General features: G+C 36.6%; 1 protein-coding gene across 5 annotated transcripts in view; it reads left to right on the forward strand.

Moving 5' to 3' along the window:
* Window positions 1-20704, forward strand: part of ARHGAP29 (Rho GTPase activating protein 29) — a 94983-nt gene that overhangs the window by 65855 nt on the left and 8424 nt on the right. For all 5 annotated transcript variants that reach the window (XM_049879738.1, XM_049879737.1, XM_049879740.1 and 2 more), the window contains 14 exons: window positions 148-196; window positions 628-765; window positions 1759-1823; window positions 2241-2351; window positions 2446-2526; window positions 2697-2885; window positions 3785-3922; window positions 12041-12198; window positions 12779-12918; window positions 13113-13217; window positions 15957-16055; window positions 17606-17745; window positions 18028-18216; window positions 18497-18634. In XM_049879738.1, the coding sequence (XP_049735695.1) occupies window positions 148-196; window positions 628-765; window positions 1759-1823; window positions 2241-2351; window positions 2446-2526; window positions 2697-2885; window positions 3785-3922; window positions 12041-12198; window positions 12779-12918; window positions 13113-13217; window positions 15957-16055; window positions 17606-17745; window positions 18028-18216; window positions 18497-18634 (1740 nt within the window). The remainder of the gene's footprint in view (window positions 1-147; window positions 197-627; window positions 766-1758; window positions 1824-2240; window positions 2352-2445; window positions 2527-2696; window positions 2886-3784; window positions 3923-12040; window positions 12199-12778; window positions 12919-13112; window positions 13218-15956; window positions 16056-17605; window positions 17746-18027; window positions 18217-18496; window positions 18635-20704) is intronic.

Raw genomic sequence — 20704 nt, forward strand, 5'->3', positions numbered from 1 at the left:
CAGACTTCTCAGGCCCTTTGAGTTTTAAATGCTTGAAATTCTTTAGCAGGAATTATGTCAGACTAACAAATTGGGGGAGATATTTCTGAAGCAAAGATCTGTTGTCTTCTGCCCTAATCTTAAATTTATTTTCTTTCATGTTGTAAGTCCTTTGAAAACATTTCTGTGGGCTCAGTGGACTCATCCAATGAAAAAGGTAAGGCTCGAGTCTCTTAGATCTTTTGTCAAATGTCTTGCAGCCACTTTGGAGAAATATTTTGCAGAGTTCAATCTCTTCTTGCTTAGTATTCTGATGTATCATTTTTAACATAAAATGATTAATAAAGTTTTACATATAATACGTAAGGAAGAAAATCCACTGGAGTAGATATTTTAATGATATAAAATGATCAAGAATTGGGGCTTTAACTTGATGAGTAATAGAAATGCGTATTCAGATAAATAACAATATAGTTTGAAAACATTTTAAGTTTAAACTATGACCCTTTAATTCTAAATTTCTGTAATTTTTTGTTGTTGTTTTACCAGCTTTCATTGAAGCAAGTCTTAGGATCTGAGTGCTTCTTCGTTTAGAATTATCACATGATCATATTTAACATATACTTACCTTGATATTATTATTTTCAGGAAATTTTTCTCCTATAGAACTAGACAACGTGCTGTTAAAGAATACTGACTCCGTAGAATTGGCTTTGTCCTATGCTAAAACATGGTCAAAATATACCAAGAATATAGTTTCATGGGTTGAGAAAAAGCTTAACTTGGGTGAGTTGCCCTTTGGGGCATCTGATTAACTTTGGAGTATAAGAACTAAATTGTATGTGATTCATTTTGTACAGACTATGAGTAATGTGATTCCAAATTAGTAACTGTTTCATTGTAATGAATACAATCATTGTCCGTTTTCTCTTCTTGGGATAGGAAAAGACTCTTGTCTCACTAAATGTACTTATTAAATATTTACTGTGGGCCAGCTGCTAGATCTATGGACGTAAAGGCAAATAGGATACTGTCTCTGCCCTTAAGGAGGTCATAATCTAGTAGGTAAAAACAAATCAGATGATATCGTTCAAGGCAATAAAAGCAGCAAGGGATGCATGAGCAGAAGGCAATGAAAGCACAGAAGGGACATCTTAATAGCTACTACTTTCCCAGGGCTTTACAGTTGACAGAATGCTTTCACATCTATTTTCATATTTGATTCTTAAAAAACCAAAACCAAACCCACTGCCATCGAGTTGATTCTGACTCATGGTGACCCCATAGGGTTTCTAAGGCTGTAAATTTCTGTGAAAGCAGATTGCCACATCTTTCTCCTGCTGATCGTCACAAATCCCTGGGAACTGGCAGGACAAGAATTATTATCCCCATTTTACAGCTGAGACAGCTAAGGCAAGTGATTTGTCTTAGTAACTGGAAGAATGTAGACTATAACCCACAGCCTGTGCTCTTTCTACTGCGTTATTTGCTTTGAATAGGAAATGTTCATCAGAATCACCTGAATAGTCCTAAAAAGGACAATACCGAGACCGAGGTCCCGTTCCCCCAGTGGTGAGGTCTAAGCAAGTGTATTTTGGAGAAGTTCCCCAGTTGATTCTGATAAGTACACTGGACTAAAAATCCCTGCGTTATATCATAATGCAAACTAGTATTTGTGATCACTTTTAAACTGAGTAATTACAAATAACAATACTTTAGAGTATGGAGGGGGAAAATAAGTTAATTTTTCCTTCTGATAACCTTCTTTGACCTGTCTAGAATTGGAGTCCACTAGAAATATTGTCAAGTTGGCGGAGGCAACTCGAACTAACATTGGACTACAGGTGAGCTCTGTGAACTGCTTGGTTCTCTAACAAGAGACTACTCAGATGAACACCCAATATTGCCCTGCAAAATTAGAAATTTGCGTAATTAATATGGGAAAGTATTTAAATACTCACCTTTTTATTGGCATAGTAAAATCCTTTTAAATTTAGGTGAGTGTCCATTATAAAAAAAAAAAGGAAATTCATTATGTACTAATGTTGATCATCTTGATAGCTACTAATTTTGCTAACTAGTTTTATAATTATAATTACTTGTCTTCAAGATTTTTCTCTTATAGTTATGTTTATAACTGGTCATTTTCTGAAAAAGAAATAGTCTCAAGGAAAGTTTTTCTTTGGAAAAAGAGCAGTGGTGGGTCTAAAATTCTAGCATTGTTTCTATTGTAAAATTTACTTTTCAACTTTAATTTCTAGGAGTTCATGCCACTGCAGTCTCTATTTACCAATGCTCTTCTTAATGATATAGAGAGCAGTCACCTTTTGCAACAAACAATTGCAGCTCTCCAAGCTAATAAATTTGTGCAGGTAAAAACTCGTTTATATGTAGAATACTCATTTTTTATAACAGCATACTTGAGAAAAACAGTTGTTTTTTTTTTTTTTTTAATACCCTCAACAGCCTTTACTTGGGAGAAAAAATGAAATGGAAAAACAAAGGAAAGAAATTAAAGAACTTTGGAAACAGGAACAAAATAAAATGGTTAGTATAGTAATGGGGTTTTATGTACATGTGTGTGATCATCTGAAATCCCTGGCGGTTATCTAAGTATCTGCCTTACTCCTTCGTTTTTTTAAAAATACTGTCTTAACTATTTTGCTAAATCAGAAGCTTGTACATTAGGGTCTCTTTCATATTTTGTGTGTGTGTAGCTTGAAACAGAGACTGCTCTTAAAAAGGCAAAATTGTTATGCATGCAACGTCAAGATGAGTATGAAAAAGCAAAATCTTCCATGTTCCGTGCAGAGGAGGAGCAGCTGTACTCAAGTGGAGGATTAGTAAAAAATCCCAACAAGCAACTAGAAAAAAAGCGAAAGCTGGAAGAGGAGGCTCTCCAAAAAGTAACGATCTTTTCTGTTATTTGCAAGTTGAATTAGCAATAATCTGTTAAGGCTTCGGTTATCAAACTTTAGCATACATCAGGATCACCCAGAAGGCTTGATAAAATGCAGATTATTGGGTGCGATCCCAGAGTGTCTGATTCAATAGGTCTAGGGTAGTAACTGCAGCCTTGGTGGCTCAGTGGTTAAGAGCTATGTGCCAACCAAAAGGTTGGTAGCTCAAATCCACCAGCCACTCCTTGGAAACCCGATGGGGCAGTTCTCCTGTATCTTGTAGGGTCGTTAGGAGTTGTAAGCAACTCCACGGGCATGGGTTTTTAGGATAGTAACTGGAAGAACGTAGACTGTATTTCTAACTAGTTCCCAGGTGATGAAGGTGCTGCTTGTGGGGCCCCACACTTTGAGAACCACCTTGCTAAGACTTTTACTTATCTTTGGAATTTTGGGTTTGTTTGTGAAAGAAGCATCTTGGAGAAGGCACTAGTTAAACATTTTTGGCTTGATCGTTCAGTAAGTTCACCATTTAGGCAACTGTGTGTGCTCTAATTCAAGCATCTAGTAGCAAGGATAGGCAGAAGCTTTGTATTATTCATGAAAATATAATTTGATAAGCAAATAAATTCTATAAGATTTTATGGAAAATAGTAAATTTAAATAGAAATAGCAGTTTTAAATAGAAGTGGAGATTTGTAGACAGACAATATACCAATTGTAAATCAAATGACTCTCCATTAAGGTCAAGTGCCCTTGAATCTCAGAGCAAAACAAATTATTTTATCTTTAGAAATATTTCAGAATTTTCATGAATAAAGGATTTTCAATTATTTAAATTCAGTTTACTACAATGAGGGTTTTAAGATATAAATTCTAGTGACCAATGTTGTTTTCAATACTTGAAGGTAGAAGAAGCAAATGAACTCTACAAAGTTTGTGTGACAAATGTTGAAGAAAGACGAAATGATCTAGAAAATACCAAAAGAGAAATTTTAGCACAACTCCGGACGCTTGTTTTCCAGTGTGATCTTACTCTTAAAGCTGTAAGTAATTTCTTCAGGTTTTTGAAGACAAGAGAAAAGAAAAAAACTATGTACCTGCAGTAGACAGATGCCTGATGAGCCATGATTCTTAGGGGATTTGATTTCTGAGGTGAATGGAACATGTTGAGCCTGAAAATTGACTTTCAGTTTTTGAACCAAAACCAATATGTGGTTTGAGTTATGTTTTGATCTGTTTTCTCCCTTCAGTGGATTGATGATTTGTTTGGTTAGAATTGAAATCTGAGAATTTGAAATTGCCTGTAAGCCATTGTCTGTCTTTTTTGGTTGATACAATGGATATCACTCCTGAAACATGTACCAGTACTATGAGACCTTCAAAATTTGAGTAAAATATTAAATTGAACCCAGTGATTTATTTGAAGACAAAGTGTCCTGCCCTCAAGTGTTTTTTATTTGCCTCTTTAAAATGGCTCTTATAAAAAATTTACGTACAGTAAAATTGACCCTTTTGGGGGGAGGGGCACATATTTCTGTGTGTTTTAAAGAATTTATAAATTTGTATAACCATCACCACAATCAAGATTCAGAAAGATTAATCATCCTGAAACGTTCCCTCATGCTGCCCCTTTTAGGCTGACCTTCCACCTACTCACGCCTGACAAGCACTGATCTGTCCTCCATCTTTATAGTTTTTTCTAGAGTGTCATATCAATGGAATCGTATGTGTATAAGCATTTGAGATTGGCTTCTTTTCCTCAGCATAATGCCTTTGATATTCATCAATATTTTGACTGTGTCAGTAGTCCATTTCTTTTTATTGCTTAGTGGTTATTCCATTATATATAAAGAGCCCTGGTGGCACTATGATTAAGCTCTCAGCTGCTAACTGAAAGGTTGGTGGTTCAAACCCACCAGATCCCCCACAGAAGAAAGATGTGGCAGTCTGCTTCTGTAAAGATTTACAACCTTGGAAACACTATGGGACATTTCTACTCTGACATACAGGCTCACTGTGAGTCGAAATCGATTCAAAGACAACAGATTATTCCATTATATGAATGTACCACAATGTTTCTCCATTCACCAGTTGGCCATTTGCGTTGTTCCCAGTTTGGGGTGATTACAAATAGAGCATCTGCAAATACTTGTTACAGGTATTTGTGTGAACATAAGTTTTCATATTTCTAGGTTAAGTACCTAGGAGTGGGATTATTGGATTGTATTGTAAGTGTGTATTTTTTTTTTTATAAGAAAACTGACAAACTATTTCCCAGATCGGTTGTAACATTTTAAATTCTAACCAGCAATGCATGAGAGTTCAGTAGTTCTGCACCCTTGACAATGTCTGTTATCGTCAGTTGTTATTGTCGTCTTTAATTTTAGCTGTTTTAATAGGTGCGTTGTTGTTGTTAGTTGCCATCAAGTGAATTCTGACTCATGGTAACTCTGTGTGCAGAGTAGAGCTGCTCCATAGGGTTTTAAGGCTGTGACCTTTTAGAAGCAGATCACCAAGCCTGTCTTCCCGGGCACCTCTGGGTGGGTTCAAACAGCCAACCTTTTGGCTAGTAGTTCAACTGTTTGTGTCACCCAGGGACTTAGTGATACCCAGTTGTGGTTTAATTTGCATTTCCTGAATTACTAGTGATGTTGATCATCATTTCAAGGGCATATTTTCCATCTGTATGTCTTTGGTAGAGTGTCAGTTCAGAGCTTTTGCCTATTTTTTATTGGGTTGTTTGCTTCCTCATTTTTGAGCTTGCATGTATTTTTTCCCACTCTGAGGTTTGTCTTTATTCCCTTAGCAGTGTCATTCAGAGAGCAATAGTTTTTAATTTTGATGAAGCTCAATTTATCCATTTCTTATTTTTATGGGTTGTGCTTTCTGTGTCATACCTAATAATGCTTTTCCCAACCCAAGGTCAGAAAGATTTCCTGTGTTCTACTAAAAGTTTTTTTGTTTTACATTTAAATCTAATGATCCATTTTGAGTTAATTTTTGTATAAAGTGTGAAGTAGGTTGAGGCTCATTTTTTTCATATGAATGTCCAGTTATTCCAACACCATTTGTTGAAAACACTATATGCTATTTCCATTGAATTGCCTTTGTGTTTTTGTCAGAAAACAATTGACCGAATTTGAGTGAGTCTATTTCCTGATTTTCTATGTTGTTCCATTGATTTATATGTCTGTTCTTTTGCCCAAACCCTACAGTCTTGATTACTGTTGCTTTATAAAAAAAAAAAAAAAATCTTCCAACTTTTTTTTTTCCAGAACTGTTTTGAGTATTCCAAATCCTTTGATTTCCCATAAAATGTTAAAATCAGCTTATCTCTATCTGCAAAAATTCTGGCTGGCATTTTGATCAGAATTGCGTTAAATCTTAGATCAATTTGGAAGAGAATTGGCATCTTAACCGTAGTGAATTATCCAATCCATAAATATTGTATGTCCATTTATTTAAGTCTTTGATTTTTTTTAAATCAGCATTTTGTGGTTTTCAACATATAAATCTTACACGTTTTGTTAGAGTTGTACCTAAGTATGTATGAATGTCTGTATGTATATATGCATTTTGTATTTGGAGCTATTGTAAATGATATAAATAAGTATATATAAAAATACATATGTATATATATAAATTGTGTATATGCATCTATAGATACATACATACACACACATCGATAATTTTGAATTCCGATTGTTCATAGCTAGTATTTGGAAATACAGTTGATTTTTGTATGGTGACCTTATATCCTGCAACCTTGCTAAGCTCACTTTTTAGTTGTAGGAGCTCTTTTGTGGATTCCTCGGGGTTTCCTTCATAGAAAATCATGTCATCTGCAAATAGGGACAGTTTTGTTTCTTCCTTTCCAATCTGTCTATTTTATTTCTTTTTCTTACCTTATTGCACTTAGGACTTCCAGCACATTGTTGAATAGGCGTGGTGAGAGGGGATAGCCTTGCCTTGCCTTATTCTGTCATCATTCAGTGTCATGAATGGATGTTGAATTCTGTCAAATGATTTTCTGCATTTGGTGTGATGTGTGGTTTTTTCCCCCTACTTTGGTCTGTTAATTGGTGGTTTACATTGATTGATATTTGAGTATTGATCCAACCTTCCCTTCCTGGGATCAGCCAAACTTGGTGGTGATGTATTTTTATATATTGCTGGATTCAATTTGCTAATATTTTGTTGAGGATCTTTTTCTTCCCTTTTTATGAAGGATATTGGTATATTGTTTTCTAGCACTGTGTTTGCCTTTGGTATCAGGATAATTCTAGTCTTACAAAATGAGTTGGGAAGTATTCACTCCTCTCCTGTTTTCTGGAAGAGAATGTGTAGAATTTGTGTTATTCCTTCTTTAAATGTTTGGTAGTATCACCAGTGAAAGCATATGAGCTTGAAGCTTTCTTTTTCAGAAAATTTTTCACTGTGAATTCAGTTTCTTTGACTTGGGCCTATTCAAATTAATTATTTCTTCTTGAATGACATGTGGCTTTCAAGGAATTAGTCCATTTTATTTATTCAATTTATGTGCATAGAGTTATTAGTAATATTTCCTTATCATCCTTTTAATGCCTCAGGGTTCTATAGTTACACCAAAACCAAACCGAACCCAGTGCCGTCAAGTTGATTCCGACTCATAGTGACCCTATAGTTATAGGCTCTCTTTTATTCCTGATATTGGTAATTTGTGTCCTCACTCTCTGTGTGCTGTGTCTGGCTAAAGGTATGTAAGTATTGATCTTTTCAAAGAAACAGCTTTTGGTTCCATTGATTTTTCTGTTTTTCCTTTTTCAATTTTATTGATTTCTGCTTGCTTTTTTTCATGCTCTTTTTAGTTTCTTAGGGTGGAAACTTAGATTGTTCATTGAGACCTGCTTTTCTATATGTGTACTGAATGCATTAAATTTCCCTCTGAGCTCTGCTCACCTGCGTCCCACAAATTTTGAAATGCTGTACTTTTATTTTTGTTCAAGTCAAAAGATTTTTCTAATTTTCCTTGTGATTTCGTCTTTGACCTGTGGATAATGTAAGTATTGTTTAATTTCCAAGTATCTGAGAATTTTCTAGATACCTCTCTGATCACTGGTTTTTAGTTTAATTCCGTTGTGGTGAAATAAATACTTTGTATGACTTCAGTTTTTAAAAATGTGTTCTGGTTTGTTTTGTCACCCAGGATATGGCCTATCTTGGCCAATATTTCTTGTGCACTTAATGTGTATTGCCCTTTTGATGGTGTGTTCTGTAAATGTCCGTTAGTTCCTGTTGGTTTATGGTGTTGTTCATTTCTATATCCTTGCTGATTTACTTTTTATTTCTTCTATCAATTACTGAGAAAGCAATGTTTAAGTCTCCAACAAAAATTGTATTTGTAGTTGTCAGCTTCTGCTTTATGTATTTTGAAGCTCTGTTGTTAGCTACTTATAAATTAATGATGGTTATATCTTCTTGGTGAACTGATTCATTTACCCTAATGAAATATCCCTCTTTATTCTGGTAACTTTCCTTGCTCTTTAGTCTCCTTTATTTAGTATCAATATATCTACTTTGATTATTTTTAGTGTATCTTTTTCCATTCCCTTACTTACAATGTAACTTTATCAGAACAGATAGAAGACGAAAAGATCTAGAGGCATGATGACTTTTGAGGTACCACTGAGGTGGGTCACTTCAGTGAAAATGTCCAGCAGGCAGTGCGCAGGATCTGCAGTGTGGGGCGACCACTATTTAATAACCAGAGACAAACATCTTCAGCCAATAAGTAGGTTATGCCAGTATGTTCGTTTGGCTTATTAAAATACTGGTGTTTTTTAACTAGATTCATGAAGTTTATTAAAAGATATTAAAATTTCCAGTTACCTTTAGGATGAAGAGAGTAAGTTCAGTTTACCACTAGCTGGAGAGTTCCCTGATGACCAGTTTAGTCAGTTGCAGGACTTAAATTGTGCTCTTGGTTGTTTGAATTTTGTTACTTGAAGGAGTTAGGACACAAATGAACTATTCTCTTTGTATGTACTTTTAAATACTATGTGTGCTGAGTCAGTTTTCCTTGGGGAAATGCCTGTCTACCTTGGAATAGACTCAATGGCTCATCAGAAATCCCATAATTCATCTGGTAAATCCAGAGAAATGAAGAGATATGTCAGTGTTTGAAATAACACTAAGCTAATAGAAATTTGGCATGCATGCTCATTAAACCCATCGCTATTGAGTCCATTCTGACTAATAGTGACCCTATAGGACAGAGTAGAACCTGCCCCATAGGGTTTAGAGTTTCCATGGAGCACCTGGTGGATTCAAATTGCTGACCTTTTGGTTAGCAGCCATAGCACTTAACAACTTCACCAGGGTTTCCTATGCATGTTCATTGTTGTTGTTAGGTGCTGTCAAGTCGGTTCCGACTCGTAGCGACCCTATGCACAACAACAAAACACTGCCCTGTTTTGAGCCATCCTTACAGTCGTTGTTATGCTAGAGCTCATTGTTGCAGCCACTGTGTCAGTCCACCTCATTGAGGGTCTTCCTCTTTTCTGCTGACCCTGTACTCTGCCAAGCGTGATGTCCTTCTCCAGGGACTGATCCCTCCTGACAACATGTCTAAAGTATGTAAGACACAGTCTTGCCATCCCTGCCTCTAAGGAGCATTCTGGCTGTACTTCTTCTAAGACAGATTTGTTCGTTCTTTTGGCAGTCCGTGGTACATTCAATATTTTTCGCCAACAGCACAATTCAAAGGCGTCAGTTCTTCTTCGGTCTTCCTTATTCATTGTCCAGCTTTCACATGCATATGATGCAATTGAAAATACCATGGCTTGGGTCAGACGCACCTTAGTTGTCAAGGTGACATCTTTGCTTTTCAACACTTCGAAGAGGTCCTTTGCAGCAGATTTACCCAGTGCAATATGTCTTTTGATTTCTTGACTGCTGCTTCCATGGCTATTGATTGTGGATCCAAGTAAAATGAAATCCTTGACAACTTCAATCTTTTCTCCGTTTATCATGATGTTGCTCATTGGTCCAGTTGTGAGGATTTTTGTTTTCTTTATGTCGAAGTGCAATCCATACTGAAGGCTGTGGTCCTCTTCACTTTCAGCAAGCAAGGTTGTGTCATCTGCATAACAGGTTGTCAATGAGTCTCCCTCCAATCCTGATGCCCCATTCTTCTTCATATAGTCCAGCTTCTCGTATTATTTGCTCAGCATACAGATTGAATAGATATGGTGAAAGAATACAACCCTGACGCATACCTTTCCTGACTTTAAACCACTCGGTATCCCCTTTATCTGTCTGAACAACTGCCTCTTGATCTGTGTAAAAGTTCCTCATTAGCACAATTAAGTGTTCTGGAATTCCAGTGCATGTTCATTGGTTCCTTTAAGTTCTTTCCTTACACAGGTTGCAGAGTGTCTTTAAAAAAAAAAAAATCAGATCCCATTAAACCCTTGCTTAAACTCTTCTGTCAGCTTCCCGTGGCACTTAAATCCAGGCTCCTCACAGTAGTTTAAATGACTGTTATTTTCTGGCTTCATCTCAAACTGAAGCTCCACCTCTTTGAATTTGCTTTGGACATATTGATCTTTCACCTGTTTCTTGAGCAAGACAAGCTCTTATTCAGTTTTGCCCTAGGACCTTTGTACTACCTTTTCCTTCTATTTGGATTGGTCTTTTCTCTGAAGCTTTGCTGGCTCTTTCTTAAATTAGGTCTCAGTTCAAATGTTACCTCGTCAGAGAAGCCTTTCCTAACTCATCATGTCAAAAATACCCTTCGACAAAACACATGTGGTCACACTCTATAACTTGATATTCTTATTTGTTATTCATAGCAGTTTCCAGTGCCAGAATTCATCTTACTTGTTTACTTATTTCTCACCTTTCTCCACCACCACCCTCACATAAAGTCCATGAGGGCCGGGGCTTGTTCCCTTTTTTTTTCCTACCATGTTTTCGAAGCCTGATATAATTGCTGATCTAGGGAGGCCCTCAGATATTCGGACTGACACGGACGATTTGTAGGAGCTGCTTATCTGTTAGGGTAGTATTTGTCTTATGTGTATGTTACAAATACATATTCCCAGTCATTTTTTTTTTTTTAACTAGGGCTTTTTTATCTTTATGAAGTTACTGAGTTTTATGCAGTCAAAGTTGTTAATACTTTTCTTTATGGATCCTTGATTGAATATCCTTCTCAAGCAGGTCTTCCTCATTCCAAGAGGATTAAAAACATTTTCTTACATTTGCTCTTAATTGTTTTATGCTTTCTTTATCTCAGTTAGGGCCTTTAACTCATCTGGAATTTGTCTTTTAAATGCTTATTACCATAATGGTAAGGGCCGTGGACCCAAACTGCTTGGGTTTATGTCCAGGCACCACCACTGACCAGCCAGGTGCTGTGACCTGATGGAAGTACCCGACTCTCCCTGCACCTCAATGTCTTTATCTTTACAATTGTAGTGCCTATACCGTGTAGAGTTTCGTGAACATTAATTTCATGTAAAGCTTTCAGAATGGTCTTCTATATTGTAAGCACTCGATAAATGTCAGCTACTATCTTTACTCTTGTTATTACAAGTAGTAGTGGCAGTAGTATATTTAGGCCCTTGTAGATGCTTAATGAGATAAAATAACTGTAATTATAAAAACTGAGTACTATAAAAAAAAAAAAAAATATAGGGTACATTAATTATAAACAGCAACCCTATAGGACAGAGTAGAACTGCCCATATGGTTTCCAAGGTCTGTTTTTCTAGAACTGAAAGCAACAGTGCTCTCATCCGAATATGTCCCCCATGTTTCTCACTTGAGCATTTCAACAGTTGTGGTCAGACCATCAGATTAGTGCAGTGTGGATTCTCAAAAACATGTTCATCTCCTAAAATGGTGGACCAGCACGGAAGCGTGGTTGTATTTTTTTAACTTTTCAGTCTAAAGCCAGTTTTGGTGGAAATGATTTACCCTGAATATCAGATTAAAACTACTTTTTTTTCTGACCTAGACCTTGCACAATGCCAGGCAGTATAGTAGGTGCACAGATATTCAGCGTTGTTTCCTTCACTGTGTGGCTTTTTATTGTTGCTATTTCTGGAAGTAACTGCTTACACAGTGTTCTGTATATCATGAGTTATTCCTCCTTTTGTCTCTGTCTGTGACTGTAGGTAACAGTTAACCTTTTCCAGATGCAGCACCTGCAGGCTGCCTCCCTCGCAAATAATTTACAGTCTCTCTGTGACAGCGCCAAACTCTATGACCCAGGCCAAGAGTACAGTGAATTCGTCAAGGCCACAAACTCAACTGAAGAAGGAAAAGTCGATGGGTAAGAATATATAGGTGAAATCGTTACAAGAAATAAAATCTAAGTTCCTGTCCAGTGAAAGCAAGTGTCTTTTCTAACATTGGCAGAATTGATAAAAAATTTCTGAATACTTTTATATTATTTCATGGTTTCTAAATCAGTATATTTAAGAAATAGATATAACTCACATTAGAGTAAAGCTTTCCATTTTGACACAGACTTAGTTCTTCGAGACTTAAAAATCCTTTAAAAAAAAAAGGGAGGGGGCATGGCAAATCACAGCCAAAAGTTTTTTGAACGTCCACAAGATATAACCTACGTTTTACTTTCCAAAGATGTCATGTTAGAAGAATTTAAACATGACATGAGTTATTGATTCTACTTTTGCTATACCTTTTCATGTTTCAATTGTGATAGATACAAGTAATTAAAAGATTTTATTCACATTTCCTATAAGAAGTTGAACCATACGGTGTAGTTCTTAATAAATATTTAAATCATTCTATCTACATTCACTAAATTAATGATTTTTCCAAAAGTAAAATAAAATAGACTGATTAGTCATTCTTCTTAGTGATAAGTTTCACTTGGACTTTTTTAGGAATATAGATAAACAATTAACAAACAGTCCCCAAACTTCTGGATACGGACCTGCTGACTCTTTAGAAGATGTTGTGCGCCTTCCTGACAGTTCTAATAAAACTGAAGAGGACAGATGTTGTAACAGTGCAGATATATCAGGTAGCTTTTCACACTAAAGAGGACGCTCATTTATGAAAGATCAAACTGTTTAAAGTCGTAAGCCCAGTGCCTCTCTTATAGTAGATAATAGGTAATTGTTAAGAAATTTATGTCTTGTTTTATATAATTTTAGTATTTTCCTTTATGAAATCTACCTATAGCCAAGTTTGACTTTCAATGTTTTTCTTTTAAAGGTCCTTCTTATATAAGGTCATGGACATCTGGGATGTTTAGTGACTCCGAGAGCACCGGCGGGAGCAGCGAATCTAGATCTCTGGATTCAGAATCTATAAGTCCAGGTACATAAATATTTAAGTCAATGAAAGATTAAAATATTATTCCCCTTTTTTAGTATTTTTAACTACCCTATTTTTATCCTGAGCTGTTTCGTAAATACAAAAATACAAACATATTTATGTATACTTTACAGAAAAGTAATAAAACAAACCCTCCTATATTCACCACTAAGCTTAAGAAATACATGATCGGTTTCTTAGGAGCCCCCTCTATATACCTCCTTGATAATATTGCCAAATTTCCAGCAGAAGAAATCACTGTCCTAAATTTTGCTAATCATTCTCTAGCTTTTCTTTGTTTTTAGTACCTGTGTTTCGTTGGGTTTTGTTCTCCTTTATGCATCCTTTCTTTTCTTTTCGAGATCCGTGTTGATGAGGGTAGCCATCTTTATTTTTACTGCTGCGTAGTTGTCTATTCTATGAATAAAACTATTATTATCTATCTTAATTTTTGGTGAAATTTGGATTGTTTCTATTTTTCTATGATGAACAATGCAGTTACACAAATTCCTGTGCCTGGTGCTTGTCATTACTTACTACTTTTTTATAAATGCACTTTAAGGTACTTGAATATAGACTGTCTCATCACTCTCAGAGAGGCAGAAGTGGTGTGTTCTGGGCTCTCCCTTGGTGGAGAGAAACAGGCTTCAGAGGGGGTAACTTGCCATAGATTATACAGCCAGCAGGAGAAGAAGGTAGCACGGTTACCCATGTCTCTCTGCTCTAACTTTTGTCTGTCTTCGACATTTTTTCTTCTCTACTGTAATACCAAAGACTGGTCCAGTTAAGTTCTTCCTGGCTGTGTTCCTTTCTTGCAGCTGCGGGAAATACAAAATTTAACCGACCTCAAACTCCAAGGCCTTTATTTAGGGCTGTACGTATTTCAGAAGTTTTATTCATTTAGATAAATCTCTTGAATTTAAAATGAGAAAAACTTTTCCGTGCAGCACCGGGGTTTGTACACTGTTGACAGCTACTTGGCAGCCTTATTTAAAATTAGTGCTGTTCAAGGGACACCCTAGAGATGTGAACCTAGAGAACTTTAACTGAGTATTTGTGATTACCTTTGTCAAATCAAAGTGGTTCTGGCTAGCCCCAGTAGGACTCAGTCTCAATAAAAAACCAAAACCAAACCCATTGCCATCAAGTTGATTCCAACTCATAGTGACCCTGTAGGACAGATTAGAACTGCCCCATAGGGTTTGCAAGGAGTGGCTGGTGGAATCAAACTGCAGACTTTTTGATTAGCAGCCAAGCTCTTAACCAATGCATCACCAGGGCTCCAGTTTTTAGTCAAGCCCTGCATTATTTAGGATCTTGTAAAACTTTCATGTGATAGACAACAATTTTCTGGCATGCGGGAGTTGAGTGGGTTACATTAATTACCAATTTTTTGGTTATGCATTGAATAGGGATCTTTTCTTTCTTATTCTGTCCCTCTCTTTTAAGCTAAGTTTGATGTTAAAGGGGATTTTTTAAAGCACAAAATCCTATTTGGGTTAAAGTATTTTTTGATCAGGTTCCTCATAAAATAATGTTCCCAGAGCTGTTCAGGGTTTCCCCAGTGTTTTCAGACTTCCTTGTTATCATGTTGAAGTCATCATTGGTCTGCTATTTGAAGTATAATGTGAAATAATTCAGTGTATGATTTAAGGACAATATAAAAAAAAAATTTTTTTTTTTTTATAAACATAAGGCTGTTGGCAGTGGGGCTGGAGCACCAGGGACTTATTCAAGAAATGTTTAGGAACCATCATCGACAGAATTTAGTGGTCTGTTGTAAATGTGGCATTGGGAAAGATGTGGGTGGAGTTGGACAGGGTAGACAATGGCCAGAGTCTGGAAATCGGGCCACATGATAAATGGGTTTAGACCTGGGAGCCGAGCCTGGGAAAGAGGAAACTGGGGACATGACCGCTGTCTTCAAATATCAGAGTGAAAAAGGGTTAGAGTTAGAGTGCTTCTTTGCTCCTTTAGGGAGAGATACCCAAAGGCTGGGATTATAGGGAAGGGAGATATCTGCTCACTGTAAGGAATCCATTTTACAATTAGAAAAATCCAAAATGGAATGTGCTACCTTGTATATCTCAGTCACTGGGGACCCGTTCAAGGCAAAAAGTAAATGACAACTTCTAAAACATTATGAAGAGGATTCCTTTTGGGCACAGGATGTTACTTTAAATCATGTGTAAAGACCTTCCTAGTGCTGATCCTAAGAGTGTTAAGACCTTCAGTTAAAGTGGAGTGAATTCTTGCAGTCAGATAGTCCCGTGCTTGTCAGTGTCAGCAGGGAGCAAATAAACCTCACTGCCCTAGCCAGTCTGCTTGCTAACCTGCTTCCACACACCCGGTGGTGTCTTTTGCTGGCACAGCTTTTATCCTGTGGTCTCAGCACCCTGCCAGGGATTGTCGGGCTATAAGACATGAATAGAAAATATTCCTTGTCCTTGTGGAGCTTACAGCCTAATACTTAACTGTCAGAAGTTGGCACTATAAAGCCTCATTTGGATATATGAGCCTCAGTTTTTAAACTTGCTTCAAAAAGTCAGATTTGGTTTAATTCCCTTTTGTTCCCAGGAGTGAGTATCAGAATTCCCTATATTTAAAGTCTGAGAATGAAAGCAGATTTTTACATTGACGCTAATAAAATAGTATGAATTACATTATTCCAAAAAATGTTGTCATAACTTATTTCTAATTCTACAATGAATGATCAGGTCGTTGTATCCGTAATTTTCTTAGGAGACTTTCATCGAAAACTTCCACGCACTCCATCTAGTGGGACCATGTCTTCTGCAGACGATCTAGATGAAAGAGAGCCACCTTCCCCTTCAGAGGCTGGTACGGTAGTGAAACGAACTAAGTTCCCATGACACCATTTGAATTAGTAGCACTGCATGATATTAGGAAAATAGTATAATTTGAGGAATCATTGCTGTGTGTTATACAAAAGGCATCATAAGGACTCAAAAACATCTCAACAATTACATATAAATATGGGCTGATCAAAAAGATTGGGGGGCAAACCCCCCCAGCTGCTCCATGCAAGAAAAGCCTGGTGATCTGCTCCCTTAAAGATTACACCCAAGAAAACCCATGGGGCAGTTCTATTCTGTCACATTGGGTTGCTGTGAGTCAAAAACCGACTCAATGGCACCAGGTAACAACAAATTTCTTAATCAGGTGCTGCAAAATACAAAGATAAGAATAAGCAGCATAACTACTACATCTAAAATGTACTGGCATGGTGCTAAAATAGCAGGCTCTAGATATTTTCCTTTTTTATAAAGCTAACACAGTAACTTACTGTTAAAAGAATTCCAATGCAGAGAAAATTCTGAAGAAGACTTTTCAGAAGAAACAGTGCCCAAACTTAGGCAGGGAGTCTAAATAATATCAACAGCAGGGGGTTTGTTTTTTTTTTTTTTTTATATTTCCTGAGGACAAGGAAAGTCGTGGATGTTGAAGTATATTCAGTTATTCAGTTAATGACTTGAATTAGACTCATGTACATTAGTTTTGTATATTTGAAATTTCCAGACAACTCTCTTGGCACCATTTCATAGAAGAATGGAATATCTAACTTTCCATAGGGTATCGATATATATCTAGCCAACCTTAACTACAATTTTATGATGAATTAAGAATAGCTTTTTCCTAAAAGCACATAAAGCTAACCTCCTATAGCTGTTTTTTTCTTTTTCTTTTTTTAAAGCATTTTCTAAGAATATAATGCCACCTGTAATACACTCAGAAACCCTGGTGGCATAGTGGTTAAGTGCTACAGCTACTAACCCAAAGGTCGGCAGTTCACATCCACCAGGCGCTTGTTGGAAACTCTATGGGGCAGTTCTACTCTGTCCTATGGGGTCACTATGAGTCGGATTCGACTCGATGCCAGTGGGTAGTGGGTATACAACACTTGGAAACCGTGGTGGTATGTATATTGGTTAAGTGCTACAACTGCTAACCAAAAGGTGGGTAGTTAGAATGCACCAGGCACTCCTTGGAAACTCTATTGAGCAGTTCTACTCTGTCCTATAGGGTCGCTATGAGTCAGAATGGACTCAATGGTAATGGGCTATACAACACTCTTCCCATATCTATAAAGGGCATATTATTAGCAGTGTCAATTTGCCAATTCTGAAAATGTCATTCTCTTAATGGTTTGGTGGTGATTTTTACTCATAGCTAAAACATTTAATACATTTAATAAATGTGTGCTTGCTAATAGACCTATAAATTTGATACTTATTTTGGTGTTATAAACTCCATAACTTTTTGTAATATGATTTGAAAGTCTAAAGATTATTCAAAACACAGTTTTTATTGTGTGGGATAATTTTTCTGTTGTCTTAAAATCTTGTACACTAACGTATTTATGTGTTAAGGACCTAGTTCTCTTGGAACATTTAAGAAAACGTTGATGTCGAAAGCAGCTCTCACTCATAAGTTTCGCAAATGGAGATCCCCCACGAAATGCAGGGATTGCGAAAGCATTGTGCTATTCCAAGGCGTTGAATGTGAAGAGGTACGACCATCCTGGAATTGCAATAGCCTCTTTATGTATTTTGCCTTATACATTTTTTGTTATTACTTTTACTGATTAGAACCTTTCCCAAGTATATTTTTAATAAATTGCACAGTGTATACTCCATAATTTTATATTTGGTTTTGTTAACGTGTATTTCAGACACCACAAATAATACCTTTTAAACCCATTTTTGTTATGTTACTACCCTACCTGTAATTTGCCCAGTTGGTGAATGGTTTTAAGGTGAATTAACCGCTCTAAACTATTCTTTTCTTATAGTGTCTCCTTGTTTGTCACCGAAAGTGTTTGGAAAATTTAGTCATCATTTGTGGTCATCAGAAACTTCCGGGAAAAATAAACTTATTTGGAGCAGAATTCACACAAGTTGCAAAAAGGGAACCAGATGGCATCCCTTTTATACTCAAAATATGTGCCTCAGAGATTGAAAATAGAGCATTATGTCTTCAGGTATGTTTTAATTTTTAAAATTAAAACTTAACATAAATGCTTGTATAATATGTTCGAACGAAAAGGGAACTTTAAAGGGGAAAAATCTTGATTTTCAATCAGTAACTGAATTTACCCAGATTTCTTTGGAAAATATTACCTCATTTGGCACTGACTAGTGTTTTTGTTTTCTGAAATACTAATAAAAATTGAAGTAGACACATCAGATGTATTTTAGCTGTCTGCATTTAGCCGTTTGTACTAAAACAGAATTTTGCACTCTTTTATTTTTTTACTCAAGGGAATTTATCGTGTATCTGGAAACAAAATAAAAACTGAAAAACTGTGCCAAGCTTTGGAGAATGGAATGCACTTGGTAGACATTTCAGAATTCAGTTCACATGATATCTGTGAAGTCTTAAAAGCATACCTTCGACAGGTAAAGTTTCTATTCTTGAGACCTACCACTAAATAGAAAAGAGCAAAAATAATGATTTCTATTTTGCTGATAAAGCTTGTCATACATACATTTTCATTGGCATAGACCTCTTATTATCCATTCATCAATATGCATATCAAAGAGTGTTTAAACTGTCTCTGCACAGTTTCAAAATAATAATCACACTCATTTTCCAGTCACTCAGCTTAAGGAATTAGAGCATTACTGTACTTTGTAGACTACCCCTGTGATCGGAATCGACTCGACGGCAACGGGTTTTTTCCTGTGCACCCCTCCCCAGCTGCAGCCCCCAGCTCCACTGCAGAGGTTTTTCCTACCTATGTTAATCACTCCTTTTCTTTTCTTAATAGTTTATTCCTAAATAATATATCCTTAAGCTATGGAATACTGAGCAGGAAGCATAAATCTGTCTATGGAAGGAAAGGCTGGCGTTGATACTGTTAGATGAAGGATTTGGTCAGTAGACCATGGTCTGGCTTTACCTTCGTTGAAATTTTAAAATAGCCATCATGAGAGGTCAGTGGGCAAAGTCATAAATGTGCCCTGGGAATGAGGTTCACCATATTTGGGGCATCAGACAGGGCTATCCTATTAGCCGGGCACTGGAAGTCCAACGGGAGCATGGTTAGGGGAGTGGGTTGTTGTGTATTTTCTGTTTCTGTGCTCACCTTTGTAACTGCAGTTTACAGGAGTTAGGTCCAAAGAAAACACTTCCGTGGGGGTGAAATAAATGGCCTTAGTGGCTCTAGGCAGCAGCTCATGGAAGCATTGCACATTGTCAGGATGAACCAAGTAAAAAAAGTTTATGGACCAGGCCTAGCTGGCATTCTTGATGAAAAATGGTAAAATGGCAGAGAGCATCTCTGTGCTAGTAGTGCTCCACTTGTCCGTCTTTCAAGTCCTGCTGATCGTTTTTTTCTCTGGTGAATAGCTGCCACCCTGGAATCTCTCGTCTCCACCCTCTTCTCTTTTGTGAGGGAACACGTGTCTTCGTGTCTCATGCTTTTCTCCTTTTTGGTTTCTTCTCCTGTTTTGATCGTGCCCATCCTTGAATAAGGTGAACTTGGAGTAAATATTTGAAACCTTGTTCAAATACTCTCTTGAACTGGAATAGAATAGTGTGGAAGATTATAGTAGTATTCTAGGCTGGAAATTTTTTTTCTTCAGAACTTACAAGGCATTATGTTTTGTCCTCCGAAGCCGCCTTCTTTGTAATGGCCTGTTGTTTTCTCCCTATAAGCTTGCAGAATCTTCTTTTTCTCCCCGTTGTCCTAAAATTTCACAATGACCTGCCTTAATATAGGAGTGATTTCATCCAGTATTCTGGGCATTGTCCTGTAGTTCTTAGAAATTTTCTTTATTTTGTTGCTCGCTTCTTCCCTTCTGTTTTCTCTGTACTTACTTTCTGGAACTTGTATTTCAATACTGGACGACCTAGACTGGTTCTCTAGGTCCTCTACCTTTTCTCTATTATTCACATTTCTTTTTTTTTTTTTCTTTTTCTTTCATCACTTTCTAAAGAGATTTCCTCAGCTTTATCTTCCAACTCTGCTATTGATTATTTCTGTTATCATGTTTTAATTTCCAATAACCCTGGTTCTTTGAATGTTCCCCTTACAGCATTTTTCCTTTTTAAATGCTTGCAGTGTCTTTTATCTACCTGAGGATATTGATAGCTTTATAAAAAGGATTATTTTCTCTGCTTAGTCTCTAGCCCTTTCCAATAGAAATATTATGCAAGCCACATATGTAATATTAAATTTTCTAGTAACCACGTTAGAAAATAAAAAATAATTATTAAATATTATCATTTGAACATCTAATCAATATTTTTAAATTCTAAATATTTTGTGTTCTCATTCTTTATACTAAGTCTTTGAAATCTGGTGTATATTTTTTACTTGGAGCACTTTGCAATTCAGGCCAGCCACACCTTTGGTTCTGGGTAGCCATGGTGATTAGTAGCTACCATATTGACAGCAAAGTTCTAGACTTTCAAGTTGCTTTTTTTTCTACCTATTTTGATTTCTTTCTTCCATGGTTGTCTGC

The sequence above is a fragment of the Elephas maximus genome, chromosome 3 (genome assembly GCF_024166365.1).
Source record: "Elephas maximus indicus isolate mEleMax1 chromosome 3, mEleMax1 primary haplotype, whole genome shotgun sequence".
NCBI classification, from domain to species: Eukaryota; Metazoa; Chordata; class Mammalia; order Proboscidea; family Elephantidae; genus Elephas; species Elephas maximus.